Raw genomic sequence first — 19660 nt, 5'->3', positions numbered from 1 at the left:
TCTGCGCGTGTGTGTGTGTCCGTGTTCTGTGTGTTCGGCTCCCCTGGCACAGCTGTCCGGCCCGTGTGAAGCGGGCTGTGCACAGTATGGGTGATGGAGCCCCACCCAGACCCAGGCCGGGCAGAGTGGTCAGTCAGAGCTGAGCCCAGGCCACGCAGGTGCTGCATTTATTCCCAGAAAGAGCAGGAGGCAAAGGTTTGATCAGGAAATAGTAAATATCAGGTCTCTTGTGCGATAAGCTGTCAGTGTTTCCAAGAAAGCTTATAATGAAGGGCTTCATGTTTTAAAATGCCGCATTTAAATAAGCCCGTGTTGAAACAGGATACGTGAGCAAAGCAATTGCGAGCTTACAGTCAGTGCACACACGTGATGTGCAAACCGGCAACATGTCAGCAAGCGTGGGGTTAACGCCACACCCGTCAGGCCACAGTTCGCACGCGGGCTCATCTCTTCGTGTTCATCGGTCTGTTCCGTGCGAGTTTGCCCGGCAGCCCTGGCTTCTCCGTCCCCGGGACAGGCGCCCGTGGCCGTGAGACCTGCCGGGCGGCTCCGCGTGTTTGTTGGGAGGCTTCGTGTTGACCCGCCCGCCTTGAGCCGAGTGCTGTCAGTCACTCCGCGCGGCAGCTCCTGTGGTCGCCGTGTTACCTGCGACAACGCCCGCCCCTTCACTAGATCAGGATTCCTCAGGTTCCCTCGGGTTTGCACCTGACTTTTTTTGGTGGTTTGTTTTAATATTTTTATTGAGTTCAGAGAGGAAGGGAGAGGGAGAGAGAGAGAAACATCAATGATGAGAGAGAATCATTGATCAGCTGCCTCCTGCACGCCCCCTACTGGGGCTCCAGCCCACAACCTGGGCATGTGCCCTGACCAGGAATTGAACCGTGACTTCCTGGTTCATAGGTTGCTGCTCAACCACTGAGCCACACTGGGGGGCTTCACCTGACTTTCCATGTGCTGTTCACAGCGTCACCCCAGCAGAGGACTGTGGACGGCCGCACATGTGCTCAGACAGCCAGGCAGGCTGTGGGTACCGTTCATGACCTAATGGGGGTGCTCCGGTGGGGAGCAGACAGACAATGGTGCTGACAGCCCCAGTACCCGGGTGCATCATGGGAAGACGCACTTGCAGACCAGGGTCTGATGGAAGGGTCTCGCCAGGAGTCTCCCATGGTCACACCAGGGCCGCCAGGTGTTCGCAACCTAAACACAGGGCGTGGCTTCCGCTTGGCGCAGCGGTTCCCTTGCTTACACTCCCCAAGAGTGATGTCAGCTGGTGATGCATGAGTCCACTTAGATGGAGCGAGTCCCTGCCACCTGCTTTCTGTTGGTGAGTAATTGTGGCCTCTGTTCCCCACAGGGCGAAGAGACCAAAAGCCTGACCCTGGTCCTGCACCGCGACGCTGGCTCCCTCGGCTTCAACATCATCGGGGGACGGCCGTGTGCGGTAGGTCCCTTCCTTCCTTCCTCAGTGGTTTTCCTTCCCCCCCGGCGGCTGGGAGAGGGACGGCCTGGGGAGGGAGGGCGGAACCTCCATCGCGTCCTTCGCTCACTCCTGTAGTTGGAGACTTAGTTATTTATGTCTCGTCCCCAGACTCGGGGACTCTGGTTGTCTCCTACGGTGGCATCGTCCTGGTGGTAATATGTGGCTTGTTCACGCTGCTCGAATTGGGGGTGACATCTGCGTGTGGGGCAGTCGAGCTGCCCAGGTGGTGGGGTGCGTACAGGTGGCACTGAACTAGAGTGTGGGCTCCGCTCCGGGTCATCGCCACAAGTTGGGGATAGGCCTTTGTTGTGGGTCTGTGAGCTTCTTTCCTCCCCCCATGGCCTGGTCCACCCCCTTGTCTGGAGAGAAGGGGCCAAGTTCCCTCCATCAGGGTAACTGCCAGGGTGTGTCGGTACCGGGCTCCGGGGAGGAGGCAAAGTTGCGGTCAGGGTGTCAGCTCCAGGTGGGGTCACTTGAATGGTGTCAAAACTGTGTTGTGCACAGAGATGCTGTCTCCCAGCTTGGTTGTTGCATTTATAGAGCACAGGCAGATTTAGCATAATTTTCTCTCCCTCCTCCTCCTCCTCTTCCTCCTCCTCCTTCCCCCTCCCCCTTCCTCTTCCTCTTTAATCCTGACCTGAGGATATTTTTCCCATTGCTTTTCAGAGAGAATGGAAGGGAGGGAGGGAGAAGGAGAGAGAGAAACATGGTTCCTAGGACTTCGGATTGAGCATTGGCTTGAACGTGAAGTCACAGCTGCATGAGCCCCTCACAGGAGAGTCGGCCTGTCCTTGGGGCTTTGACACCGGTGCTGACGTCTCCTTTCCGGATGGCGTCTTCTCCCCACTTGGGGCTGCATCGTCGGTGGAGCAGTTAGAACACACACAGCATTTACCCGTTAAGTTCACCGTCGCTTATGGGCCTGCCGTGTGGTGCCCAATTATAATAGAAGCATCAGAGATGACTCACCTCAGATCAGGTGACATACGTAACAATAATTAAAATGTTTGAAATGCCGAGAGAGTTACCACGTGTGACACAGACATGCAGCGTGCAAACGCTGTTGGGAAAACGGTGCCGACAGACGAGCTGACTCGGGGTCACCACAAACCTTCAGTTTGTCAGAGACACATTATCTGCGAAGCGCACGAGCTCGAGGTTCCCTGGGGAGCAGAAGGGAGCCCCGTGCCCAAGAACCGCATGGCGTGGAGACGCATGCCCGAGACTCCGAGGCTTTGGGGAAACCTTCTCTGAGAAAGCAGGTGAGGGGTGGAGTCTGCACCCCTCAGGGGAGAGCACACACCCGGCCTCTGCAGTGAGGTCCTGTGGTTCGTTCTTGTGCTTGTCGAAGAACATGTTTTAGGTTATTTTCTTTTTCCTTTAAAAAAGTAATTTAAGCCTGGCCTGCCTGGCTCAGTAGTTGATTGTCCACCTATGAACCAGGAGGTCATGGTTGATTCCTGGTCAGGGCACACGCCCAGGTTGTGGGCTCAATCCCCAGTTGGGGGCGTGCCGGGGCAGCCGAACCATGATTCTCTCTCATCATTGATGTTGCTATCTCTCTCTCTCTCTCTCTCTCTCTCTCTCCCCCTCTCCCTTCCTCTTTCTCTAAAATCAGTTTTTTAAAGTGATTTAAGTATCACCCAGACTGGATTTTGTAGCGTCCTGAATGTTCTTGGTCTCTGTGGTCTTTCTGGGAGAGCTCCAGGCTGGCCCCCAAGGAAGATTTGAATCCACGCGCAGGACTTGCCATAGTGGTTTTCAAAACATGTCCTGACGAGCAGAAATCGCACAAGAAGGCCTACGTGCATTCTGCACCATTGCCTGGAGACCTGGAGGGTCATTGAGAGCCAGCGGAGAGGCCAGGTGGGCAGCAGTGCTCACACTGGGGCCTGACGTAGGCTGTCCATCACGGGGGCCTGACATAGGCTGTCCATCACGGGCACCTGATGTTGGCTGTCCATCACAGGGGCCCTGATGTAGGCTGTCCATCACGGGGGTCTGACATAGGCTGTCCATCACAGGGGCCTGACGTAGGCTGTCCATCACAGGGGCCCTGATGTAGGCTGTCCATCATGGGGGCCCTGACGTAGGCTGTCCATCACGGGGCCCTGACATAGGCTGTCCATCATGTGGGCCCTGACATAGGCTGTCCATCACGGGGCCCTGACGTAGGCTGTCCATCTGTCCATCACGGGGCCCTGACGTAGGCTGTCCATCTGTCCATCACGGGGCCCTGATGTAGGCAGTCCATCATGTGGGCCGTGCTCAGCACCCCCAGTGTTCTTCATGAGTTCTCATCCTGAGGAAGTGGCCACCGCTCGGAGCATCACCCCTGCCCCTCGGAACCGCAGGCCACGGTCAGGCCCTCCCGACATTTCACCTCCCAACCAGGTCCCTCCACCTTGCCAACAGCTGACTTTAAGCGCCTTAGGAGAGGAGCCAAACAGGAGATAAGGAGACGCTTCTTAAAAGAAAAATATAGCTATCGGGGGTGGACTTGATGATTTTCTTTGACTTCTGTTCTCACCCTTAACACGGTCTTTCTTTTTTAAATAGATTTTTCTTGACTTCAGAGAGGAAGGGAGAGTGGGAGAGAGAGAGAAACATCCATAATGAGAGAAAATCATGGATCGGCTACCTCCTGCACATCCCCCACTGGGGATGGAGCCCGCAACCCAGGCATGTGCCCTTGACCGGGAATTGAACTGTGACCTCTGGTTCATAGTTTGATGCTCAACCACTGAGCGTTGGGCCTACACGGTCTTGCTTTAACCTAAACTGCTGTTGCCCCTTCGCTCTGGGTTTTGCTGGGACGTTCAGATGCTCCTAGAGAACAGTGACTCGTGTTGGCTGCCGTTTTCTGCAAGAGGAACCCACGCCAAAACCCCATCCCATCTCCCTCTTCCTTCCAGCCAAGAAATGCGCAGCCGTTAGAGCAGAGTGAACACAGATCTCTTTCACTCGCTCTGCTGACATCACCTCCGAGGGAGAGCTCGGGCTTGTCCATAAATCCTTTGTGGTCCACGGAGACGCCCCAGCGTCTCTGGTGGAATGTTCCGCCCCCTGGAATGCTGGTCTTCTGCATCCGTGTGTGTTTTAGACGTTTCTCTGTGGGAGACAGTATTGCACTCAGAGTGTGTGCCCAAACAGTGGCGCATTCAAACTATCCTGAGTTTGAACCTGACCTCTGCTACCTTTTAGCTGTGTGACCTTGGGCAAGTTACTTAACCTCTCTGTCCCAGTTTCCCTGTGTGGAATGAATACGAATAGTGACGCTTGTGGCTGTCGTGTGCATTACATGGTGGACAGGGGGGTAGATATTGGGAGAAACACTGACTGCTCGTTTTAGGCTGTGACTTGGGTTTCTGTGAATCACAGTTATAGCTCCGTGTGTCTGTGAACATCATCTGGGGCCATGGTCGGCAAACTGCGGCGCGCGAGCCACATGCGGCTCTTTGGCCCCTTGAGTGTGGCTCTTCCACAAAATACCACATGCGGCACCCACGTACAGTGCGATTGAAACTTCGTGGCCCATGCGCAGAAGTCGGTATTTTGTGGAAGAGCCACACTCAAGGGGCCTAAGAGCCACATGTGGCTTGCGAGCCGCAGTTTGCCGACCACTGATCTGGGGAGTGTGGGCTCCCCCTTGGTCCCTGCTGTGGCACTTGAACAGGTGGATGGAACCACATCCAGAGTCCTCCCTCCCCTGGCGGGACACAGGGTCTTTGTGGCTGTTCAAAGAGGAAAATGTGGTCTTTTCATAGTTTTTTTTTTTTAATATATATTTTTTTGTTGATTTCAGAGAGGTAGGGAGAGGGAGAGAGAGAGCACACATCAATGATGAGAGAGGATCGCTGATCGGCTGCCTCTTGCACACCCCACACTGGGATCGAGCCCGTACCTCGGGCCTGTACCCTGACTGGGAGTCGAATCTGGGACCCTTCAGTCTGCAGGCCGATGCTCAACCACTGAGCTACACCGGCGAGGGCCATTGTTGTTTTTTAACAAGCGGAGTTCCGAGTTTGCGTGCACATTGGCAGGGAGGTGGGCGTCTCCGCCACGTGGACTTGGGGTTTGTGTGAGCAGCCTGAGCCCCCCCAGGCGTTGTGTCTGGAACCCACACTGCTGGACGTTCAGTGTACAAGTCGCTGGTGCTCGGTGCCAGGCTTGGGGAGTCCATCGCGGTGCTGCTTGGGAAGACGGCTGTGACCAAGCTGTGAGTGCGCGTTTTATGAGCGTGGGGGCGCGTTTTGACTTTGAGAAAAGGAAGGCGTGTGGGCAGGGAGCTCGCTCCTGTCCCTGGAAGTTTCTCTCTGGGCGCTGGAAGATCTGCAGGGATTTGAGGAGAGTGGGGATCAGAAATTACTAGGATGTGTGGGGGGGGGGGGGCAGTGATAGCATTTCTGATGCAAACCAGAGCAAAAATAAAACACTGTTGTCACAGTGAGATGATTGCATAGTGGAAAGCTATTGAGTATCACTAAGTTAAGTAAAAGCCTTGTTAAGGTCCTTTAAAAGCTGCTCATATTACCGAAAGCTCTGTGCTGGCGAGGATGTGGGAAACGCCTGTCTGGGCCCTTCCCTGCAAACTGTCTGGGGGGCAATTGGGCAAAAGTGGCCAAATGTGCGTGCCCTTTGCCCCGACGCTCCCAGTGCTGGGGTTTGCCCCACAGCAGCACCAGCAAAGCTCTTCGAGATGCAGGAGGAAGGCCTGGCCCATGCGGCTCAGTTGGCTGGAGCGTCGTCCTGCGCATCCAAAGGGCTCGGGTTCAGTTCCCAGCCGGGGCACATGCCCAGGATGCAGGTTCCATCCCCGGGCGGGTGCGCACAGGAGGCAACTGATCAGTGTTTCTCTCTTGCACTGATGTTTCTCTCTCTCTCCTTCTCTCTCTCTCTCTCTCTCTCTCTCTCCCTTCCTATTTCTAAAAATTAACAATTCAATAAACATATCCTTGGGAGGATTAAAAAACAATTAATTTAGAAAATGCAGAAGGAAGGTGTTAGCACAACCTGTCTCTCTGGAGCAGGGCTTATGTCTCCGTGTTGGGTGCTGTTCAGCCACGGAAGGAGTCAGGCCGACAGTGGGACTGAGGGGAAACTCAGCGTGGTTTTTAAAGTGAAGGCAGCAATGTGGAGAGGGGCAGACATGGTGGAGAGGGGCAGACATGGTGGAGAGGGGCAGACATGGTGGAGAGGGGCAGACATGGTGGAGAGGGGCAGACATGGTGGAGAGGGGCAGACATGGTGGAGAGGGGCAGACATGGTGGAGAGGGGCAGACATGGTGGAGAGGGGCAGACATGGTGGAGAGGGGCGGACACGGCGGAGAGGGGCAGACATGGTGGAGAGGGGCGGACACGGGTAGAGAGGGGCAGACATGGTGGAGAGGGGCGGACACGGGTAGAGAGGGGCAGACACAGGAGGAGAGGGGCAGACACAGGAGGAGAGGGGCAGACACAGGAGGAGAGGGGCGGACACGGTTAGAGAGGGGCGGACACGGGTAGAGAGGGGCGGACACGGTTAGAGAGGGGCGGACACGGTTAGAGAGGGGCGGACACGGGTAGAGAGGGGCAGACATGGTGGAGAGGGGCAGACACAGGAGGAGAGGGGCAGACATGGTGGAGAGGGGCGGACACGGGTAGAGAGGGGCGGACACGGGAGGAGAGGGGCGGACACGGGAGGAGAGGGGCGGACACAACGGAGAGGGGCGGACACGGGAGGAGAGGGGCAGACACGGGAGGAGAGGGGCGGACACGGGAGGAGAGGGGCGGACACGGCAGAGAGGGGTGGACACGACGGAGAGGGGCAGATGCCGTGGAGAGGTGGCACATGCCGTGGTGTGTAGAGGAAGTGTGAACGCTGACCGAGGCTGCCTGGGCTGGCGGTGGCCGGGCTTACTCTGTACCGTCTGCTGTGGTTTGAATTGTTTTACCATCGTCTGTGTTCCTTTCAGTTTAGAACAGAAACTGGGGGAACAGACCGCGTTCACTGCTTTGCCGCGTGGGCTGTTTCTGGAGTGTGAGCTGCGTTGCCTGCCCACTGGCGCCTGCGCTCACCGTGTGTGTTTTTAATCCCAGGACCACCAGGATGGCTCGTCCAGTGAAGGAATCTTCGTGTCCAGGATCGTGGACAGCGGGCCGGCGGCCAAGGACGGGGGCCTGCAGATCCACGACCGCATCGTGGAGGTACGTGGGTGCGGCCAGCGGCCATGGGGCCTGGCAGTGGGTGCGGCAGGCTCCGTGTCCGGCTGTGTGGGACGGGGACGTGGGCTGCGCGGCGCCGGTGCTGTGTGTGTGACTTAGCGAGGAGCCGATCGCGAGCGGCGTGGTCACCGCGTGGTCTTTGCTCGCGGCCGTGCGTGGGTTCTGTGCCGCGTGGAGCTCTGAGCTGCGTGGGCCCGGTGCACACGGGACTGTAGACGTCGGTCCCCAGGGAAGAGCTGTGTTGGCGCTGAGCGGTTCTGACGTCCCCAGGCTCACAGCTGGGGCGTTTCCGAGTGAGTGTTTTCTTATTTGTCTTCGCCGCCTGTTGCTTGTAGAGGCTGGTTGTCAGGGACGCGCAGGCGGCTGGTGTTGAGGATGTCACGCTTCCCCACCCGGCCGGCTTCCTGCTTTCCTCGCCGTGGACCAGGCTTGTGCGTTTACGCGGCGGGAGCCTCGCCCCACAGCGCATGGTGTCCCGGCGCCCGGCTGCCTGCCGAGGGGCGACCCGCTCGCCCTCCTTGTGCGGGCTCTTGTCGCCAAGTTCGTACAGAGGAGCATTTTTGCAGGAGTTTTTGACATTGGATGGCCCTTCCGGTGCGCGGACACATGGGCTCCATCCGTGGGCTCTGCTGGTGGACGCGTGGACTGTGGGCCCACGGTGCTGTGCGGGGCCCCCGGAAGCTGGTGCGTTAGGCTGCCTGGTGCTCGAGTTCTGCGCACAGGCACGTGGCCTCGGGGTTTCTGGGTGCTTTCCTGGCCCGCTTCCAATGCGTGGGCCGAGCCGTGAGCCGAGCCGAGCTGGTGGGACACTTGGGGCTGGACGAGCTGCTCTCCCGTCTCCCTCAGGTGCGACCCTGTGCGAGGCCATGGCTGGGGGCGCTCCCTCGGGCGAATGTCCAACGTTAAGGCTGTGTGCCCCTCCCGTGGACTCCCTGCTTCCGTGGGGGTTCGGCTCCACAGGAGCTTTACGTCCGTGGCTCCCAGTTACCCCTTCGGAGCAGGCACTTAGCGATGAAGAATAAATCAGGAGCGACGGGTGTCCCACTGAGATTTTCAAGCGAAGATTAGGCTAAAAGTGAGACCTTTGGTACTTTTCCGAGGACTGGACGGAGCGTGAAGCCCTGGGGAAGGTACACGTCATGTGCCGTCACCGGCTGCACGTGGCCGCCAGACGCTCAGCTGGGAGTTACAGGGTTTGAGGGACAGTCACCGCGTCTTATTTTTTTTAATTGTAATTTTTACTTTCTGCCCGTTGCTACGAGTCAGACGGAGCTGGCTGCACGTGCATCGCACTTGGAAGGTGTGTGGGATGGCCCGGCGCGCACTGTAAACGTGCTTTCCGGAGAGGCGCGTGGGGACCTTCTGGCAGGTGGATGAGGGGCTGGAAGGGAGAGGGACAGCGGGGCTGTCCACCAGGTGCCGGGCGGTGGGGTCAGAGGCCGGCGCTGGGGGTGGCGGGCAGACACGCTGGCCGACTGGCAGCAGCGAGCCCTGACCTGCAGGGACGCCCGTCCCTGGGATCGACGACAGGGGGCGCCGCAGAGCTCAGGTGCCTCTGTGATGACTGGTCACCCTGGGCCCCGCTGCACCAAGCGCCACCCAGTGCTCTCCTGGCTCCCGAAGGGGCCGGGCCGCAGGCTGAGACCCTGCTGTGGAGGCCGAGCTGTACCTTCCGTGCTGACCCCCGACGTCCTTCCTGACATTTACCCCCGCGTCTCACACCTGCCGGGGGCCATCTGGGTCCTTGCCCGCTGGCAGACAGCGCAGTCAGCTCTGATATTGGAATATAATCCGGCCTCTGCTCCCTGCACCCCTGGGCCTGGCGGGCAGGGGTGGCCCTGAGGTTGGCAGGTCGGTGGGGTGGGGTGGGGCCGAGGCGGGTGCTGCTCTGGGGATGCTCCGGAGCAGGTCACATGACCAAGCTCTGTGTCTGCCATGTCCCCAGGACCCAGCATCCCGCCTGGTGCAGGGGATTCGCCCGGAAACATCTGTCGCCTGACTTGGCCATAGATTTCCAGGTCACACAGCCAACTTCTGAGGGTCCCACTGCAGGAGGTCAGACGTTAGAGCAAGAGGGGCAGGTGACCTTGTGTCCCCAGGTCTCGGGACATCGGACCTCTGACAGCGACAGGTGGAGTCTGCCAGCTGTCCACACGGGGAATAGCAGCGGCTTTAAATAGCCTCGTCCCCGGTGCCGGGTGGGGCGGGGGTGGGGGGTGGGGGGTTAGGAGCAGGCAGCTGCTTTATTTGGAAGCAAGTGGCTATAGCTGCCAAAGAGAGGAGTGTGGAAGCCCTGTTATTGCTTTTTTTTAAAAGAGTCTTTAAAATTGATTTCAGGGAGGGAAGGGAGAGGGAGAGAGAGAAACCTCAGTGATGAGAGAGAACCGCTGATGGGGTGCCTCCTGCACACCCCACACTGGGGATCGAGCCTGCAACCCAGGCAGGTGCCCTAGACCCTGACCTCCTGGTTCATAGGTCGATACTCAACCACTGAGCCAAGCTGGCCAGGCTGTGCTTTTTTTTTTTTTTTTTTTAAGACGAATCTAAAGGTGTGATGCGAAGATGAGGGGATCCATGTTGGAGACACCACTCTGGGTTTTATAAACGACCCGGGACAAGCGGCTGCACTTTGGACGCACAGGCTTCGTGTCTCCGTGAAGACCAGGCGTCCTGCGCAGCCGCCGGCCCCGGAGCCGCGTGCGCTGGGGTCCACACACTTCCCCCAGCGAGTCGCCCCCGGCAGGTGCGCCTCCTGCTCCCGCAGCCGAGCAGATGTGGGAAATACTTCACGTGGGTCCCCTGTGCTCCGCCATCTCGGTGGCTTGGGTGAAATCGGTGTAGCTGAGTTCCGGAAGGTTCCTTCTCCCGCTTATGTTTTGAAGGTGCCATTTTCTGCCGTGGGATTTTCACACACACACACACACACACACACACACCAGGAAACAATGGCTTCATTCAGGCAAGTTGTCAGGGAAGCGCTGACCCCGATGGGACCGGGAGGGCCTCTCTGGAGAGGATGTGACGAGGGTCAAATGGGAGTTCCACTTTTAATTTTTTGAGGAATCCCAGTCTGCATTCCGCCCGCAGTGCACCAAGCTCCCTGTTCTCCACACCCTGATGGCAGCCATTCTGACAGGGGTGAGGGGATAGCTTGTTGTGGTTTTAATTTGCATCTCTGATCATCAGTGACATTGAGCATCTTTTCTTATGCCTCTGGGCCACCTGCGCGTCCCCTTCAGAGCCGTGTCTATTCAGGCCCTTGCCTACTTTTTATTGGATTGTTTGTTTGGTGTTGAGTTGTATGAGTTCTCTGTACGTTTTGGATATTCGCCCTGTATCCGTTGTATCATCGATGAACATCTCCCCCCGTTCCGTGGGTTGTCTTTTCATTTGTTGATGGTTTCCCCTGCTGAGCAGAATCGTCATAGTCGGACGTAGCCCCGTTCGTCGATTCCGAAACCATAAATCACAGGCAGTGACGTCGCCGGCAGTTCTCTCGCGAATTTTTTTGGTGCTCTGTCTCCTCGCGCACAGGGAAGGAACTAGAAATGATCCGATGTGTTCACCGTCTTTACGGCCATCCTATCGAGTTACACAAGTCCGAGTGTTTGCCGCAGGGATGGAGCCTGCCCAGCTTGGAGGTCTCCTGTGCGTTAAGGAGCTAACGTTTCCAGGACCACACTTCGGAGCAGCGGCGTCTCCTCGTCTCCTCTCCTCGCAGCCTCGGGAGCTGCGGGGGGTGGACCGGTCGCACTGGACCTCACACCGCAGTTGGGATTGTTTAGCACCGGTCTGGACAGAAACAGGCGCGACGAGGGGGAAACATGAATTCGGTTGACAAATGACCTTCATGTCTTCTGGGTTGAGTCAGTATTGGCCACGGCCTTTGGCTGTTTTGCGGGAATAAATGTGCTTGTTGGACTGAACTGGTGACTTCATCTGTTTTCTCAGACGTGTTGGGCAGGGCCCTCCCCCCGCATCAGCCCGGTCAAGTGCTCAGCTTGGCGGTGGGAGCTCCCACCGTCTCAGCCAAGAAGGCACGTCTGTCCGGGCTGTGGTCTCGGTGCTGAGGGATTAGCGGTCGAGAGGCTCCGAGAGAGGGGTTAGTGTGCGCTTCGGCCCCGGGAGGTACCTAACGTCGGACATTCTTTCCTTTCGAGGCGAGTGTCAAATATCCGAGGGCCCGACCGGCTCGCTAATCCTGACAACTGCCCCTGCTCTGTGATGCTGGAATAAAGGGCGTCTGCCCCATTCATGGCAGCCTCCCGGCCTCGCACACCCCTCGTGTCCGAGACGTGCTGATGGTCTTCCCGGTGCCAGGAGCCAGGAGCCAGGCAACCTGCGCTGTGGCTGAGACGGAACGATCTGTCCTCAGGGCAGGAACACCATCAGGATCTGCTGAGATTGGTTTATTTATTTTTAAGATATTTTTATTGATTCCAGAGAGGAGGGAGAGGGAGAGGGAGAGAGAGAGAAACATCACTGATGAGAGAGAATCATGGATCGGCTGCCTCCTGCACGCCCCCTACTGGGGATCGAGCCTGCAACCCAGGCATGTGCCCTGACAGGGAATTGAACTGTGACCTCCTGGTTCATAGGTCGATGCTCAACCACTGAGCCATGCTGGCCGGGCTTGATTTTTTTTTAAATTATTATTATTGGCTTTGAAAGGCTTTAGAGACCCGAATGCTAGCTGTTCACTCCAACTTGGGTATCTGCCGAAGGAAGGTGCTACGTAAGTGATTTTTAACCTTGTTTTCTGTGTGAGTTGAATTCCATGGACACAACGTAATTGATTTCTGGAAAGCTATCCTGTTGTCCCTCACTCAAGTGAAGTCCGAAATTGCCTGAGACGTTCACCCCCAAACCTAAGCCCGTCTCTCGGTCTCTATCCTGCCCTGTCCCAGCCCGAGGACGCCGGCCGGAGGACGCATTCAGACACCAGCTCTTGGCTCTGCTCTCTGGGTCTGAGCGGGCCCCGGGGACAGAGCTCAGGGACCCACCTGCTCCAAGGCGGACCAGGAGACTCTCGGGGCTGCCCCTCAGGCAGCTGTGGCTTTGATTTGATTGAAAGGTATGTGGCCTGGAGCCGACGTCAACCCAGTGCCATGGTCTTTGAAAAGTGTCCCTGGGCCAGACCTGTTTACCCAGGAATTCCACCCTCCAGGGAGCGTGGCTTCAAACGTGTAAGGATTTATGCCCAAATGGAGCCCTTCTGGCACAGGCGGTGATGTCTGAGCAGTGGTGGCTGATGCTATCTGTTTTCTCAGATCTGGGTTTTGCCACGAAGGCCGGGTTTATGGTGGAACAGCTGTGGGCAGGGGGCAGAGCTGCCCATCCCTGAGTGTGGAGAAGAAAGGGATAGAGACCCTTTAAAGGGAGAAGCACAGGCACCCGGAGCCTCTCCCTTGGGAGCCGACTGCCTCAGGGGTTCGTGTGGGGCTGAGGGGGGGGGGGGGAGGGCCTCTGCGTGTTGTTGAAGTGACATTTTCATTTCTTCATGAGGAAAGTCATGGGTAAGATGGACGCTTATGAAAGGGAATCCTAAGGGCTCAGTCCATACACGGGATGGAGTGAAACGAGGTTCTTTTCTTGAGGGTTTGCATGCTCGTCGAAGCAGGTGACTGTGATGACGAAGACCTGGGCCTTTGTAGGGCTGCCGCACAGGTGTTCGCGCCCACAGCCAGGTGACCAGGAAGAAGCACGGGCACGTTCAAGGACCGGACGCTCAGGGTGACCACCTGATGGAGCTCGGGGTCCTCTCTCCTGGGCACCCCCACCCCCCCCCACCGTGCCCTGGGGACTGGAGGCGTCACACGTGACAGCTGGAGACTCCTCTGGCCTCTGGGACTAGCGTGACGCTGGGCAGCCAGCTGGCTGGAGTGGCCAGTTTCCTCACAGGGGACACATCACTTTCTAGTTGGTTCTGGGGACCCACTGTCCATCACTGAGCTCACAGGGAGAGGCTGGGGCCGGCGGGGAGCAGGTGCGGGGCGGGTGAGGGGGCGGGTGAGGGCGGGCGAAGACTCCCCTGCCTCCAGGTGAGTTCATCCTGAGAGTGTAATTTATGAGCAGCCTTTACCTTGTGACTCATGTAAAGATGAAGGATCCCTGTAATTACTGTCATCACCTACAGTTCACGTCTCCCGTCTCGCGATGCCCATCGCGCGGCTCCGGGACTGTGTGCCCAGAGCTGGCCGTCCGTACTCGCTTCTTCACTCATTCATCCCGCTGTGCGTCACTCATTCATCCATCCGAGAGGTGCCCACGCCCTCTACCTGCCGATTCCCGTGCCCGGTGCCGGGCCAGAGCCGAGAGAGGACAGGCGTCCGGTGGCTCAGGTCCTTGGAGGGAGGGCAGAGCCCGTGAGCCAGACGGGCGTATCCTGGGTCCTGTGTCGTGTGGAGAGCGAGTGCCGGGAGGAGAAGGAGGCGGGTCGGGGGCAGGACGGGGCGGAGGCTGAGACAGGGCCGCTGGGCCTGTTACCCTGACAGCAGCCCTGTGACAGATGAGGAAACCGAGGCACGCTGTTGAAGAGGCAGCAAGGTGACCCAGGGTCTTAGTCACAAGCTCCACTTTCATTGTTTTTATTAAGGGCATTTATTATTCCATTTTACTTACGGGTCTGCCTCCGCCGTCAGGACGTCCCCCCCACAAAGGCCAGTCCCCCTCCCTGTGTGGTCCCCGAAAGACCCGGGCCCTTCGTTAACGTGTAGGTGAGGGCGTGGGAGCTGGAGCTTTAAAGGCGCAGCTGTGCATGAATGTCGATGTTCAGAGGCAGAGGGCAGAGAGGAGGAAGGTGACTGAGGAAGGCGGAGGGCAGAGAGGAGGAAGGTGACTGAGGAAGGCGGAGGGCAGAGAGGAGGAAGGTGACTGAGGTGTGAAGGTTGCCATGAAAACACGTTTCTCCGAAACTTGCCGGCTTGGCCTTGGGTGGGCGCAGTTTCCTGAATGACGCCTGGCAGGAAGCAGGGCTCCCCGTGGGGGTTTAATGCAGAGGATGTTGAGTGAGAAGTAGGCTCGGGGCTTGCTCCACCGGTCGAGCTGATAAAATCTGTTAATCATCCATGTTGCTTTGAGCCCTCGAGGAAGCTTTAAACCTCGGGAACCCAGGCCGTGGCTTTGAGCTTTCATTTCTTTAGTGTGGAGACTGCGGGCCCTGCCTTCTTTGATCGTTGGCACATCGTGCGTGGGTTACGAGTCGCCATCTTACAGGCTGTGGAGGACAAAGGTGTCACCCACCTGACGGGGGTGGGGTGGGGGGGCGGGCATCCAGGTCCCAGGTGAGCGGGAAGAGCTCCCTGGGTGACGGTGTCCCTGCGGCTCACCTGCCAGGTTCTGAGAGCTCGGGCCCCAATGTCCTGCCGCCTGGACGAGGCGCACACCTGGTTCTGGGTGTCCCCTCCAGGGCGAGTCTGATGAACGACTAGATACTTCCTTCTGCTCTTCCCCGGGACCGACTCTGTCCCTTCAGGCCCAGGCTCCTGCCTCGTCTTGCTGTGTGGCTTCCAGCAGATTGCTCTCCCTCTCTGGGTACCTCCGTTGCCTTCTCTGCGCAGGTGGGAAGGCGATAGCCCTCAGGAAGTTGTCACAGTTCAGCAGGCACTGAGAGCAGGCTGCTCTCCTCTGCTTTAACGGGCCAGGTGGTAGGTGTTGGCATTTGGGGCTATGTGGTCTTTGTTCTGGCTGTTCCACTCGGCTGCAACATGGGGGAAATCCGGGCATTTGAGAATTATTGTTTGTCGTAGAGAATTTGCAGACAAGCCCACGTAGGTGAGTGGCCCCTGGCTTTCAAATGAAAGGTAACTGTTAGACTTGGGGCGCCAAATTGAGAACGCAGCCAAATGCAAAGAATAGGGAACTTTTTTAAAAGACAGGGTTTTAGTCTGTGTAAATGTGATTGTAAGAGGCATGTTTTTTCTCCCAAGCACTGCTTTTTTATATATTTTTTGTTGAATCCTCACCTGAGCTATTTTTTCCATTGATTTCTAAAGAGAGTAGAAGGGAAGGAGGGAGGAGAGAGAGAAAGAAAGAGAGAGAGAGAGAGAGAGAGAGAGAGGTGTGAGACACATCGATGGGTTGCCTCCTGCATGCCTGACCTGGCTGGTGATCAAACCTGCAACTGAGGTTCATGCCCTTGACTGGGAATCAAACCTGTGAACCTTCGATGTGTGGGCCGGCACTCTAACTACTGAGCAACACTGGCCAGGGCCTAAATGATGCTTTTGATTTAGCCAGCTCCTCTTTTTTTTTTTTTTTTTAATTAACATTTAGTACTTTTTAAAAAATTATCTGCCTAGCTTCCCGATGAGCCCCTGGGACACCCCACCCCCAAGCAGCTTCTCCCCAGCTCAGAGCGAACCTGGGATTCAGTTTCATTTTATAAAAAGCACTGGTTCCACTGCAGAGGCCTAATTTTGGAAATAGTTTTATATTTCTTTCTTTTTTTTTCACATTTCAGAGAAACACACACACGAAAGACAGTTTTTTTCAGACTTAAAGTAATACGTTTTTGTTTTTTATAGAAAAAAAAATCATACAGAAAAGCCGGTGACAGTGAAGTCCCACCAATGAGAGGAAACCACCGAATACTTTGGTGTTTCTCCTACTTTTCATTTTCGTACACAGAAAAATATACTGAGAGTCAGCCATTCAACTTGCTCTGTGACTTTTCTTATTTCTGCTTTTCTCTCCTTGCCTGTGAGACACAAATGGAACTAAAGGGTGTCCACTGTTCTACAGCTCACTGATTAGAGTCGATTCCGTGGTTTGGGACAGTGTTTTAAAACCTTGCTGAGTCGCCTGCCTTTTTGAGACAGGATGACAACATCGTCTCCCCTGTCTTCCCATATTTCTCCCGATACACTGTTCATCCTCAGACGTGAGACATTGACATATTAAGTGGAAGGTAATGAGGTTAGTTGTTTAAAAGGGGGGAGAAACATTCTAGACTTGTGATGACTTTTCTTTGCAGCCCCTAGTTTGATGACATAGCTTCTGATCAGAGGCCTTGGATTTAAAATGCATCGTTATTAACCTGAAGTAGGAATAAAGAAGAGCCACACCCTCTCTTTCTTTCTTTTTCTTTTTTTATCACCACAAACATGAAAGATTCCGATCATCAGATGAGGCACAGTCCCGGGAACCCAGCTTCCTCACTGAAGGCTGGTGACCAGCCTCCAAGCACAGATAACTCATTCTGTGCGGCTGGAGCAGCTGTTGCCTTGAATGCGGCCCTTTTTCCCTGGAAATGGAAAAGGTCTCATGAAGAATGCCTGTGTTGTTTCTTTTTGAAAGCAGCTGGCTTTGCATCCTTGAGCTGGGATTTTTTTTTTTTTTTTTTTTTTTTTGGTTCAAAAACAGGCTCTGGAGGTTTTCCCTGTGCAGGGGCCGGAGGGGGGAGGAGAGGCAGCCCTGGTCAGTCCTGTGCAGGCCCAGCCCAGCGTGGGGGTGTGGGGGCCGGGACAGGGAACCCCAACACAAGCCTGGCTGTGTCGCCATCACAGCCCTGCCCTGTGGAGCCGCCCGGGAGGCAGAGGCTGGGGCAGCAGAGGGCGGGGACGGTGGGATCCACAGGGCCACTCGGGTCCCTGCCCAGCCGTCCCTGTGGGGACGAGGAGACCCTGGGACCAGAAGGCACCCAGGTCCTGGGCTGTTTCTGCAGATTCCCCGTGAGACCCGCATCCTCAGGGTCCCTCGGGTGGCTTTTCTGAGGGTTCCCTTGGGTTCCCGGGGCGGAGCTGTGCCCCCCGGGGCATCTTCTCTCCTGGGCTGGAGTCCCTGTCCGTAGGTCACGTGATTGATGAATGTCTGTGCCTCCCTGTCTGTCTCCGGCACCAGGCACCTGCCTACCTCCCCACAGGAAGCCCCAGGAGACCGTCCCCCACCACTGCCAGGCTTCATCTCTCGGCTTTGTTTAGGGACCCAGCATCTCCTGGTGAAAACATTCACGTCATTCGCCAAAAGGAAAACGTTGCCGTGATGGTATTCTTCATGATGCCTATTTACGATACTTTTATATTATTAAAATACTAGAGGCCCAGTGCACAAAATTCATGCAAGGGGCTTGGCCCTTGCAGCCCTGGCTTTGTCCAGAAGGTCATCCAGAAGGTCGTTCGGCTGTCCGGTCTAATTAGCATATTACGCTTTTATTGTTATACATGTTATTTTATGTCCGTTTTTATAGCATTAATGTCTGAGCCCATTATTGTTGGCAAAGTCTTTACTTTTTGCTCAGATTCTTAAGTGAAAACATTCATCGCTTCTGAATGATGATAGCTTATCTTTGCGATTTCCTTGGTGTTTCAGCTACTCGCCAAATTTCAGCGATGAGAGAGTGAGTGTGTCACGGGTGCTCGTGCTACAATGAGGACCTGGACGTGGAGAGGATCCCTCAGCCCAGGGCGGGCGGTGGGGGCATTGTCAGGAGGTTTTACCTCCCGGTCCCTGGGCGTGTTTCGTACTGATGGCCCTTTCTGAATCCCCTGCCGCCTTCCCAAGGAGCTGAGCACACACCCTGCGGGTATCCCGTGCCGGCCTGGGGCTGCGTTTACGTGAGCACTTAGCTATGCGAGAGGACGTGGCAGGAGGACCTGCCTCCAGCTGTCAGCAGGCCCTGGTTACGCCTGGTCTCTTCATTTTCATACGTTTTAAGCAATAGTTGCCTGACATTCAGAAAGAGAACCCAGGTTCCCCTCGGCCCCCCAGGTCCCTCTCCGAGGTTCCCTCCTTCTGCCGGGAGCCCTCAGGGCTTTGCCGAGTTCAGGGCTTTGAGACGCACCCTGACCCAGGCCGTGTGCCGGGAGCTGAAGGCTCAGCTGCAGCCGGTTCGAAGCCGCCCTGGCTTTAAGGACGGGCGCCCATCCCAAGATGGCAACTCTCAGTGACCCCGAGGACGGACTTGTTCCTGAACGTCCTGAGCTGCGGGTGTCTGCAGGGCTGGTCCTCAGGGGGGCGGGGGTGTAGCTGGAGGTTTGGTCTGAGTGCCCCCCTCCCCGAGAACGGAGGCGAGCCTTCCCCTCCCCCCGGGGCCACTCAGGCCCACAGTCCACTCTCTTCCTGCCCCTTTGAGTCGCGAGGGCTCCTTCCAGGGGACGAGCGGTGGCTCCAGATGTTCCTGGAGGATGTCTTCCTGGGCGAGAAACCGCACTCCGCTGCGACCCTAATGGCTCTGAAATGCAGAAACCGGCATGTTTCATTCTCCTCACCCGGCACCGTATCGGCTTCGCCCGGTGGTTAAAGCAGCACAGCCAGGCAGGCATGTGCTGGGAGCTGGTCTCCCTGGCATCCAGGGATGTTGTGGGGCCTTGAGGCGTCCCAGGCACCAGACAGGGCCGTGTCACAGGGAGTGCGGTGGGTGGGGGCCCATTTCTCGGAGGCTTTTCCCGGTGGGGACGGGCTGGCGTTCTGGGGGACCGCGTGTCTCTGGCTGCGTTCAGGGTGTTTCTGAGTTGTCACTGTTACAAACCCTTCTGCGTGGACGGCGATGCCGCTGCTGACGGTGTCGCAGACACAGAGCGCATACCGTGCGCCTGGCGGTGTTCTTACCACTGCCTTGTGTGCGTGTGTGAGAGAGAGAGAGAGAGAGAGGGGAGGGGGGGAGGAAGAGAGAATCCTCACAGCGGTCCCGTGAGACACTATTCTGGTTGTTGTCCCCGTTTCATATTTGAATGGAGGGAGGGCCACAGAAGTGCTCTAACTTGACGGAGGTGACAGAGCCTGTCAGTGTCACAGCTGGGACTTGAGTGCAGAGAGAACCTGTGGGTCTACATACACCTGCCACCACACACGCTCCTCTTCCCGCTCCATCTGGGGCCCTCGTGGAGGCCGCGTCTCGGGCTCGGGCCTCGCACCCCCCAGCTAGTGCCCTGTGTGGGGGGCAGGGGGACCCCAAGCTCCAGGCTCTGCCAGCGAGACGGCTGCCAGGGGTGTCGGCTTCTTGCTCCCCAACCCTGTTCCTTCCCACCCGTGTTT

At 56.9% G+C, this 19660-nt stretch overlaps 1 protein-coding gene across 1 annotated transcript in view; it reads left to right on the top strand.

Moving 5' to 3' along the window:
- PDZRN3 (PDZ domain containing ring finger 3) overlaps positions 1-19660 on the top strand; it is a gene marked incomplete at its 5' end in the record, with an annotated part of 90783 nt that overhangs the window by 6455 nt on the left and 64668 nt on the right. Inside the window, 2 exons of the mRNA XM_081106409.1 lie at positions 1358-1444; positions 7562-7669. Of these exons, the coding sequence (XP_080962535.1) occupies positions 1358-1444; positions 7562-7669 (195 nt within the window). The remainder of the gene's footprint in view (positions 1-1357; positions 1445-7561; positions 7670-19660) is intronic.

This window comes from Myotis nattereri (assembly GCF_964212035.1).
Source record: "Myotis nattereri genome assembly, chromosome: 14".
Classification (NCBI taxonomy): Eukaryota; Metazoa; Chordata; class Mammalia; order Chiroptera; family Vespertilionidae; genus Myotis; species Myotis nattereri.
Note: the sequence above shows the minus strand (reverse complement) of the source record. Positions and strands in the feature narration are given on the sequence as shown.